Source organism: Carlito syrichta, unplaced genomic scaffold (genome assembly GCF_000164805.1).
Source record: "Carlito syrichta isolate Samal-C Ts95f unplaced genomic scaffold, Tarsius_syrichta-2.0.1 Scaffold136027, whole genome shotgun sequence".
NCBI lineage: Eukaryota > Metazoa > Chordata > Mammalia > Primates > Tarsiidae > Carlito > Carlito syrichta.
The window spans coordinates 29,415-40,823 of NW_007080123.1; the positions used below are offsets into that span (position 1 = coordinate 29,415).

Below are 11,409 nucleotides of genomic sequence, written 5' to 3' on the forward strand. Positions count from 1 at the left end.
GATGAGGTCTCGCCTGCCCCAGGCGGGTCTTGAACCCGCGGTCTCAGGCAATCCACTCACCTCAGCCTCCCAAAGGCGTGGGATTACAGGCTGAGCCACCGAGCCTGGCTAAACTGTATTTCTACACCTGTCATAAAATGCTACTTGCCAGGCATGGACACCTGAGCACCTGAGTTAAGCTGCTGCTCCAGAAGATCTCATTCTACCCAACCTGGCCTGGAGAGGGCCTGTGGTCTCAGAGGAGGAGGCTGGCCTCTTTTTTCTTTTTTTTTGAGTTGAAGTCTTACTCCGTTGCCCAGGCTGGAGTATCATGGCACATTCACAGCGACCTCAGTGTTGACTTGCAGGGCTCTGGTGATCCTTCCATTTCAGACTTCCAAGTAGCCAGAATTATAGGTACATGCTACCACGCCCAACTAATTTTTGATTTATTGTAGAGACGAGGTCTTGCCAAGTTGCCCGGGCTGGTCTTGAACCTGTGGACTCAGGCAATCCCTTGCCTCGGCCTCCCAAGGTGCTGGGATTACAGGTTGAGCCACTGAGCCCAAGAAGCTGGCCTCTTAGGGATGCAACAGAGTGGTGGGTACCATCCACTCATGGGAGATGAGATCTTTACCCCCTGTCCAATCAGTGGGGAACAAAAAAATGTCACTTTGTACCAAATGAACGTGTGGTGACAGTTCTCTGCTTTATGTCTTTTTTACAAGTTGTTGGTAGACTGAGTTGGCCAAGTATCACCCACTTCACACTTCTGGCCAAGCCACTGCTCAGTTCTGGGTGACCCTGTGTCTTTGTGGGATCCAGTGTGTGCGAGCGGTTGAGTGTGAAGCCCAGGAAGGCAAGGCAGGGGAAGACCACAGGAGATGGGGACAATCCACTAGTGCACCAGGAATAACAGCACTGTAACCTGCCCCACCCCACTAGGCACCAGAGATCCCTCCTTCTCTGAGGAAGAACTTTCCAGAAACTCATAAGGAGGGCCTTCTTGTCCCTGCAGGAATCTGGGGAGAATGTCACTGTCAGTAGAGAGAGCATGGAAAGAGAGCTGGAAGTGGCCCTGGGGGACCCGGGGTCTAGGGTGTTTCAGATGCAGGCACCTCTGCTTGCTCAAGGTGACAAACGGTGAAACACATGATCTAATGGACCCCAAACACTCTTCATTGCATCTTTTCTCCAAGAACTCTCAGTTCCCTCTTATAGGCTATTTGACAAAACGTGATGAAGAAGGGAAGAACCCGGCTGGGTGACCTGCCCTCCTGACTCCTCAGCTGGAAGCTCCCCAAAAGCAGCAGCAGAGGAGTTACCACAAGGGACTTCCCCAAACCTTCCCAGAATCTGACCAGGGTGATCAGTCTGAAGCATTTATTAGGGGAGCACACATATATGGGGGTGCTGCATGGTCTCACCACAGATAGGAGTTGAGGGCAGAGGTGTTCTATCTAGAAACATTCGAGAGCATCGTGGATGGAGTTTATATGGGGGTTCAAGGACTCTGGCTGGGAGTGGGGTCAGCTCCTTACATGTTTAGCAACATACCTGATCTTTCAGTGTTTCAGGGCAACCTAAACACATTGATCAGTGAGTGGAATAGTCAAGGCCGACCTTAGGTTCAGGAAAGGGAAAACATGCAGCTGGCCAGGTCAGAGTCAAGACACTATTTTTCTGTCATGACACAGGAAAAGAAAGACTGGGGAACCCAACATTGAGGATCAGACAGGGACATATACCCTGGTTACAACCCACAGGACAGACCATTCAAGCCAGAGTGAAGGAAAACCCGGGCTGAGGCACTACGCGAGAGAGTCTATGACACCAGGGGCAATGCTGCTCCCTGGGCAAGTTTGTGCCCTGTAGGGTCTCTTCAGTCTGTCTTGCTAAGGTTGTCAATACGCTGAACCCAGGATAAGCTACTCCTTTAAAATAAAGCTCTGGCCCAAGTGTGGTTGCAGGTCTCTGGCTAACTTCACAAAAAACAATAAAGTAAGCAAATTACCAATCCAGGAACATCTGAACAGTGGGTTTTGTTCAAGGGTGACCGTAGTGGTCAAAAGGAAAGTCTCAAGAGGTGACACCTCAGCAGGAAACCCAGCATGGAGCCTGGTAGTTAACCCGAGAGCAGGAGGCTTGTCCACTGCTCGCAGAGTACTCGGGTACAGAGGAAACAGTGTGGGAAAGGGCTTCCAAGATCAAAATCAGAAGCCTGAATTCAGGACTAGGAGCCTGCTGTGCATCCTGTCAGTCAAGCTGCTCAGACAGGTGGTTCAGTATAGATGTACACAGAGAGGAGGAGGCAGCCAGCCCTCCTGGCACTGTTGGGGAAGACCATTTGTGCTGTCCAGGCCAGGTATGGACCAGCTGAGAATCCTTTCCCAAATGGACCCAGGATGAGTGTCCTTCTAGGGCATTTCCAGTCGCTCCTTGCATGGCCTCATCCTGCACATAGCCTAAAGAGCCCTACACTCGCCAAGGACTTCTGGGGGACGAGTTGTCTTTAGCAGTTCTGAGTTTCAGACTTGGGGCTGATATGGTGTCTCCAGATGAAATAACTTTGACAGGAACTTGTAGACAAAAATGTTGTGCAAGGAACACAACTGTAGGATGTGCTGCGATTATGGGTTTGTGCTGTTCCTAACAGGTATGCTCTGTCTCCCCAGGGAGGAACAAAGGCAGCACTGCTCTCAGTGGAGCAGCAGCCCTGGCAGAATGTGGCGGCTGTGAAGTATCCAGCCAGAGGATGCCCCGCCAGCCCAGTGCCACCAGGCTTCCCAAGGGGGGCAGGCCTGGGAAAAGCCCCACCCGGAACAGCACCTAGGCTGGGGCAGAGGCTTGGCACACACAGGCCTCCCAGCAAAGGCCACGAATTGTTTCTTGTGATAATAAATCTTTCTGAAAGTGGAGGGTCCAGTCCAGCTGTTCTCTTCCATTCATGCTATAACTGAACTAGCCAGGTGACTTAAATTGTTCACATTCCTGGACCCAATTTCAATTCTGAGAGAAAATCTATGGTTTGCCAGTCCTTTTACAGACAGACGTCAACACACTTCATTTGCAGTGGAAGTGCGACATTTCCTACCAAGACTGTTGACAGTGTGGAGGGCAAAGTGGCCATGTGAGCATGGAGGGAGAACACTGCCTTGCAGGTCACCTTGGAGCAGTGAGGTCAGGGTGGCTGTGTTGTGTCCTTCTGTGGGTCATGAATGCCATGGAGGATTCAGTAGCTGTTTTTCCAACGAGAAGTGTCCTGACCTTACCGGTGTGACCCACAGTTGTAGGGTTTCCTGGACACCCCTACCCACAGATGTCAGGTTTAAGCTCTCCAGTTCTAAACTTTTTATGCAGCATGTCCCCGACAGAGAAGCCCCTTCAAAACAGGAAATTCAATGGAAAACCCTGACTCACCTTTCCTAGAATTAGTAAATCTTTCTACTCTGAAACCTTGGCTATAAGGTACTGAGTATTTTCCCTGAGTCAAGTCACTTCAACAACAGCTCATGTATTATGCACAGTAGGCCTGTACCCTACCTCCACTCCAGGACTGCCAGCTAGGGGACCTGAACACTGTCCTCATGGATCCAAGATCCCACCACTCCTGTGGGCAGAGCCAAGAGGCAACACACAGAGGTTTTGGTTACAGAAACTTTTGTTTTTGTTTTTGTTTTGAGTTGGAGTCTCACTCTGTCGCCCAGACTGGAGTGCAGTGGCCGCTCCCGGCCACCGCAGCCTCGACCTGCTGGGCTCCGGCGATCCTTCCGCCTCAGCCTTCCGAGTAGCCAGAATTACAGGCATGCGCTACCATGCCCAGCTGATTTTTTGATTTATCGTAGAGATGAGGTCTCGCTGCCCAGGCGGGTCGGTTACAGAAACTTTAATTGTAACTACCTTGAAAGAAGCCATGCTGGGGGTGGCAGGAGAGAGTGGGAGAGAGGAGCACCTGCCCATGGCACCCTCCGTCAGTATTCTTCCTTGGCCTCAGCTTACACAGACTCCACACTCACCTCTTCATAATCCTCCAGAGTGGCCAGGTCCTTGCAGGCCTCAGAGAACTCCCCTTCCTCCATGCCTTCCACGTACCAGTGCACAAAGGCTCGCTTGGCATACATGAAGTCAAACTTTGGTCCAGGTGGGCCATGGCCTCAGCAGTGGCCGTGGTGTTGCTCAGCACACACACGGCCCACTGCACCTTAGCCAGGTCTTAGCCAGGGAGCTGGTAGTTGATCCCCAGCTCATGAAGCTTTTGTCAAACCCAGAAAAGGTTGTTCCTTCTCAAACAGAAGACATGCTGTAGATGCCCAGTCACACTGCAGGTGACCAGGGAGATCACTCGGTTCAGCTCACAGTCACTGAGCCCTTCCCTGTGCCAGGCAGGGTGCCAGGCCAGCAGAGATATGGTTCCAGATAAGGAAAAAGGGAAAGAAGAGCCTTGAAGGCGGCTACCCTGGCTGGGTCCCAAGCTGCCTGAAGGGCTGTGTCCTAGCAACTGTGACATGCGATAGGTGCTCAGGCGAAGGGATTCTGTCTTTCCTCTAAAAATGTACACTGCCTTGTCTTTCTTGTAGGATTATTTCCTCCATAGGCCTTAAGAAGAGGGATGAATCCTGTAGCTGAAACTTTTCCCACCCAGATACATTGAGTATTCAATTGTGATGTCACATGAAGATCATACCCCCTGCTTACCACCAGTGAGCCACCATGACCACATGAGCCTCGTGACAGACCCAAGGTCAAGGGTCACATGAACACTGATATCTCAGCACCAACAGGTGGTCTATAGGACTCCTTAAGTGGGGGGTGACATTCCAATGTAGGGACCAAAGGGAAGGAAGGTACTGCAAGTTTCAGAACCGGGAAAGAGTCATAGGGCTAGCTAGAGCAGGAATCAGCACACTTGTTCTTTAAATGGCAGGGTCATACAAATTCTAGGTTGTTTGGGCAAAAGGATCTCTGTCACACCTGCCACACTCTGGTCTTGAACAGAAAAAGCAGTCACATGCACACCACACAGAAGAAGGTGTGTGGCTGTGTTCAGACAAAAGCTTATTTACAAAATCAGGCAGCTGGTCCACCAACCACGCTAGTCCCTGAAGGAAAGAAAGAGCCTCCAGAATAGGAAATCCTAGGTAAGAACCTACTGCAGTGGTCTCACCAAGGCAGTGAGGGTATGAACCAAACAGGAGGAATGGAAAGCAAAGCTCAAGGACCCACAACCCAAGAGAAAGAGAATTGGCAGGATTCAGTAACCGACTATAGGAAATCCTAACAAGGAACAGCAAGGTTTCTTTGGTGTGTCACTGGAAAGTTGGTACAAGACAGAGGTTTAAGGCAAACTCGGGCCAGATTACTAATAGGGGAATAAAGATGTCACCATTTCCATGACAAAACGATTCATGATCATTTTTCTTTAAATCAAACACTCCATGGGGCATTTAAATTGATTTCATTCCTACAAACCTAAGGATAAAGTGGGATTCAGGGACAGCAGCCAACTTATAGTAATACCCAGTTATAATAAAACATAGGTCAGGCTCAGTGGCTCACATCTGTAATTCAGCACTTTGGGGGACCAAGACAGGAAGATTGCTTGAGGCCAGGCATTCAAGACCAGCGCCTGGCCAGTCAACATAGTGAGACATCATCTCTATAAAAAGAGAGAGAGAGAGAGAAGAAATAAATATATATACCGTTCACATGAATTATCACAATGTCAATAAAACTTCTACATTTCTAAGTTCAACCTATATTTTCCACACTAAATCTACCTCTTGAAAAAGGGGCACAAATCTTTCAAAAAAAACTTACTCATGTGAAAATAAAATTTTTTACACCTCACCACACCTTTAATTATGTAATGACTCAGAAAGGAAGTACAAAAGACATCAGTGAATAAATTATCTCCCTGATTCACCAATTTCTGACCAAGATGCAATATGCCAAAAGGGTGTGGGCCTTCAGAGGCAGCAATACTCAGAAGGCCTGCTGCTTACTGACAGTCTCAAGGACTCCACATCACAGTCCTACCTTAAATCCAGTTGGGCACCAATCCACAAACGAGATGGTGTGCTTGGTCTTGATAGTGGCGATGGCCACGTTGACATCTTTTGGGACCACTTTCCTCCTGTACAACATGCAGCAGGCCATGTACTTGCCATGGCCAGGGTCACACTTCATCATCTGATTGGTCAGCTCAAAGCAGGCATTGGTGATCTCCACCACGGACAACTGCTCATGGTAGGCCTTCTCGGCCAAGAAGACTGGGGCGTAGGTGGCCAGAGGGAAGTAGATGTGGGGGAACAGCACCAGGTTGGTCTGGAATTCTGTCAGGTCCATGTTCAAGGCCCCATCGAATCGCAGGGAGGCTGTGATGGAGGACATGATCTGCCCAATCAGGCAATTGGGGTTGGTGTATGTGGGATGTTCGATGTCAAGGTTGCACCGACATATGTCGTAGATGGTGTGAGTGGTCAGGATGGAGTTGTAGGGCTTCACATGGCTGTGGAAACCTGGCAGGCTGGGTAAATGGTAAACTCCAACTTAGATGTCTTGCTGTAATCCACTGGCAGCTGCTCCATGAGCAGAGACACGAACCCAGAGCTGGTGCTACCTCCAAAGCTGTGGAAGATGAGGAAGCCCTGCAGCCCTGTGCACAGATCTGCCTGAGAGAAGCCAGACAACGTGAGCCAAGGCCTATGAGAGCCACACCACCAGCCTCCAACAAGCCAGGGTCATTTCCCTTTGCCTTTTCCGGTTCACACACGTTCACATGGTCCCTAATGAACATGCATTACACTTAGGAGCTGACCAAACAGAAAGGAAAAATGATGAATACCTCACAACTGGCTAATTCAGTCAGACTCATGATTCTATCCTGGGTTTGGCAAACTGACACCACCTCCCCACCCTCCTCCGGTTGCAATCCAAGGCCTATGCTCTTGTCCAGGACAATATCCACATGATGCTGTCTAGTGCTCTTCTTACCAGTTTGCAGATCCGGTCCAGGGCCAGGTCAACTATCTCCTTGCCAATAGTGTAATGGCCTCTGGCATAGTTGTTGGCTGCATCTTCCTTCCTGGTGATCAGCTGCTCCGGGTAGAAGAGCTGCCTGTAGGTTCCTGTGTGCACCGTATCTACAAGGAGACACCATGAGTCCTTAGGCCTAGTGTACTCACCAATGGACACATTCAGGACTGTTTACTTCTACAAAGCACATGAAATTTCCTATATGTCAACAGTGGGGATGTCCTGTAAAAATGTCTCCAAGTGATACACAAACCACAAATGCCATTTATGGCACTAGAGAGATAATGCCAGCTCACACGACCAGGGCTGGAAGCACTGGTTCCCAGTGAAGAGAAAAAAGGCACCACAGTTCCACACCAGTAATTCCACGGGTACCTATTTCTTTGCTACCTATAGCTATATCAAAGGGGATAATTTAAAAATCTCTCACTAAGTGGGCAGTCACCAGGTCAGTGTGACTTCTGCAGGGCAGTACAATCAGAACACCCTATATGACCTGGCTTTCACAGGCTTCCAGGTGACATTCTGTCAATTTCTTATAGGGGGGTTGGGGGAAGGCACTAAAAGGTGCTCTCCTTTTGCGGCTCTCCATGGAACCACTTGGGGCTTCTATTCTGGAGAAAATAAACCAGTGTTCTATGCTTACCTCTTATGTCTAAGATGCAGATCAAGACTATCATGCACCAGCATTAGAGCGTGCACAGCATTCAGGTGGTAACCAATGTCCATGTGCCCTGCAGACAGCACCACCTGAGCAGGGCTGAGGCAGCCCTGAGTAAATATCTCCACAGACCCTCTTACTCCTGGCAAAGCAGCTTCTTCCCATAGATCACTTTTCCTAAATAAGAGCTGAGTCCTACAGACCCTTTAATCTGACAAGGACAGATCCAAGACCCCCAGTGGAACCTCAGATAGTACAGAATCCTACATATACCCTGTTTTTTCCTATACATACCCATGATAAAACTTAACTAATAAATTTGGCACGTTAATAACAATGAGTAATAAACAACTATAAGAATGTACTATAGGCTGGACATGGTAGCTCACGCCTATAATCCCAGCACTTTGGGAGGCTGAGGTGAGAGGATTGCCTGAGCCCATGGGTTCGAAACCAGCCTGGGCAACTTGGTGAGACCTCATCTCTATGATAAATCAAAAATAAATTAACCGGGCATGGTGGCACATGCCTGTGGTTCCAGCTACTTGTAAGGCTGAGGCAGAAGTATCGCCTGAGTCCAGCAGGCTGAGGCTGCGGTGGCTGTGAGCGTGCCACTGCACTCCAGTCTGGGTGACAGAGTGAGACTTCGACTCAAAAACAACAACAACAAAAAGAATGTACTATAATAAAAGTTATTACATGAATGTGCTCGCTGGCTCTCAAAATATCTTGTTGTACTGCCTCACAAGTAATGGAAATCATGGAAAGTGAAACCACAAATGCGGGGAGGGACTATTGTAGCCCTTTGTGGCTCCAGCCCCTTCTTTGCTTTCCGATAAGTCTGTGCCTCCTCCAGTAAAGGGTCCATTGTTTCTACTGAGCTCCTACCCAGCAACGGTCCTCAGTGGAGTTCCCAGGCCCTAGGGGCCCACAGACCTTTCCAGGGTACATGGGGATAAAACCAATTTCCTAGAACATTACCAGACCTTTTCACTGTGTTGACATTTGTACCGAGGGTACGCATGTGAAGGTGGATAGAACTGCTGGTGCCTTAGCACAGACCAAGGTCAAAGCACCACCCCTTGCACTCACAGCCAATAAAAGAAAAAGTTAGACCTGCCTGTGTAACTTGGTGAGACCTCATCTCTACAATAAATAAAAAATCAGCCAGGTGTGGTAGCACGTACCTGTAGTTCCAGCTACTTGGAAGGCTGAGACGGAAGGATCACCGGAGCCCAGCAGGTCGATGTTGTGGTGGCCGAGAGCAGCCGCTGCACTCCAGTCTGGGTGACAGACTCCAACTCAAAAAAAAAAAAAAGAAAAAGTTAGTTTCATTTCAGGTTGTCCTTGATGGGTCAGGTTCAGTGGCTCAAGTCAATAATCCCAGCAGTTTGGGAGGCAAGGTGAGGGGATTGCCTGAGCCCATGGGTTCAAGACCAGCCTGGGCAACATGGTGAGAACTCATCTCTACAATAAATCAAAAAATTAGCCAGGCGTGATAGTGCACACCTATAGTTCCAGCTACTTGGAAGGTTGAGGCGGAAGGATCACCTGAGCCCAGCAGGTAGACACTGGGGTGGCTGTGAGCGTGCCACTGCACTCCAGCCTGGGTGACAGAGTGAGACTCCAACTAAAAAAAAAATGTCCTTGATGGAGCTATCAAATGTTAATTTTATTAAATCTCTACCCCAAATGCTGTGGCAAAATAAGTAACATAAAGCACTTGTGCACATACTAAAGTACACATACTCATGATATTTGTTTGAGTTGCAAGTTGAAGTAGCCACCTTTTTCATGAAACATTATTTTTACTTCAGAAAATTATTAGCTGAGCATGGTAGCTCATGCCTGTAATCCCAACACTTCAGGAGGCCTAGGCGGGAGGATTCCTCTAGCTCAAGAGTTCAAGACCAACCTAGACAATATAGGGAGACCTTGTCTCTACAAATAAATCAAAGAATTAGCTGGATGTGGTGTTGCATGCCTGTACTTTCAGTCACTCAGGAGGCTGAGACAGGAGGATCTCTTGAGCCCAGGAGTTCAAGGCTGTGCTGAGCCTTGATCGTACTACTATGCTCCATCCTGGGTGACAGAGTGAGACCCGACTCCAAAACAAAACAAAACAAACCTGACAAACTGTACTATTAGGACCTGGATATCTGTGATCTATGTGAACATGTGTTTTTTTTTTTAAGACAATGAAAGAATGTTTTAAAAGCTTTAATTTCACAAGGATATATGATCAATGTTTGTATACCTAACCCTGAACTGTACCCCACATCTTTATAATAAATAAATAAGTTTTTTAAAAAGGTTTAATTTCTAACATGGCACATATCAACAGCTGGGATGCACAACAAAGGCTCCTTGGGCTATTCTGTCATTTTTAGGAACGTAGAGAGGTCCAAGACCAGAAAGCCTGAGAACCTCCCTCCCGTCCTCAGGACCCCAAGGCTGTCTGTTCTCTGAGAACGCCCCCGCATCTCTCTTCCACCAAGCTGTGGTCCTCAGCCTCGTGTCAAGAAGGCCTCCCGCACTCAACTCAGCTGCACCTGCGTCTTTCCCGCCCAGTTCACCCTGTACACTCCCTGTCCACTTCCTTTGGGGTCCCCGCTGCCCTCGGCCCGCAGTCCCGGAAGACGAGCCAGAGTCGTCGTGTCCCGCCCTGGACCTCCTGTGTCCTTCTCCAGCTTCATCTTTCCTCAGAGGCCTGTACCAAGGTCCATCCGCCCACCCTCCGGCCGGGGTATCTAGGGGGCAGGGGTGCCCGGGGTCTGGAAATGCACACCGTCCATAGATCCCTCCTCCCCAGCCCAGTCCCAGGGCATTCCCATGGTGAGTTCTGCCAATGTCCCACGCAGCTGCTCGACCTCAGACCTCAACCGCCACCGCGTTCAATGGCTGCCAATGAGCAGCCGTGCCATGTGCTGAGCCGGGTTGGCCCGCCTCTGCCCAGGCGCCCATTGGTCCGGAGTTCTTTGGGACAGGCTGAGGCCCAGGATCCCAGTTCCGATTGGCCATTGCTCATTATGCGGAGTGACGCTTACTGATTGGATGCATGTTTGGCTGCAAGGCCTGGGGAGGACGTACTCGGCGCGACATGGAGGGTGTTTCTGGGGTGTCCTCGGATTCTGTGGTTGGAACTGCCACTGCACCGCCTCGGTGGGGTGTGGGACATTACCGTGCAAGTACATCCCAGGCCACCAAATGGCTTGATGACATCACTGTGCCGCTGTCCCCTCCTGAGTCCCCAGGCCTACTCCATCTTGGCAAGCACGGCTGCCTCCATGAGGCCTTCTTCCATCTCTCCAAATTCAGGGCAACTCGCAATCACCTGCTGCGATCCTGGTTCACAAAAGCTATTCCCATGCACCTGGGGACTGGACAGGATGGATCACTTCTCTCAACTTTAATGGAAGGAGCTAATGCAAAATTAATATAGATAGTTTATTTGGCCACGTTTGAGGACTGCAACCCAGGGAGAGCGGCGTTCACGTTTCCTAGAATATATACTTGAAGTGCAGCAGTTACAAATAGTTTTTTTTTTTTTTAAAGGAAAAGAAGAGGCAGCTGTTAAATTTTTCCCAAGAATTTACATTAAAATAGCATCAGGCCCTGTGTGGTAGGTCATAACTGCAATCCCAGTACTTTGGGAGGTGGAGGCAAGATTGCTTGAGACAGGGTGTTTGAAAGCAGCCTGGGCACCACAGGCAGACTTCTCTTTACAAAAACAA

The 11,409-nt window shown here is 49.2% G+C and overlaps 1 protein-coding gene and 1 pseudogene across 2 annotated transcripts in view; one reads left to right on the top strand and one right to left on the bottom strand.

The window, feature by feature from the left end:
- The window catches only part of LOC103251091 (mitotic-spindle organizing protein 2B-like), a 9,011-nt gene extending 6,114 nt beyond the window's left edge, over positions 1-2,897 (top strand). For both annotated transcript variants that reach the window (XM_008049701.1, XM_008049702.1), the window contains one exon: positions 2,655-2,897. In XM_008049701.1, coding sequence (XP_008047892.1) covers positions 2,655-2,812 — 158 coding nt within the window. In that variant the 3' untranslated portion in view covers positions 2,813-2,897. The remainder of the gene's footprint in view (positions 1-2,654) is intronic.
- A 1,077-nt stretch (positions 2,898-3,974) lies between these two features.
- On the bottom strand, positions 3,975-10,371 carry LOC103251092 (annotated as a pseudogene).
- Positions 10,372-11,409: the final 1,038 nt, after the last annotated feature.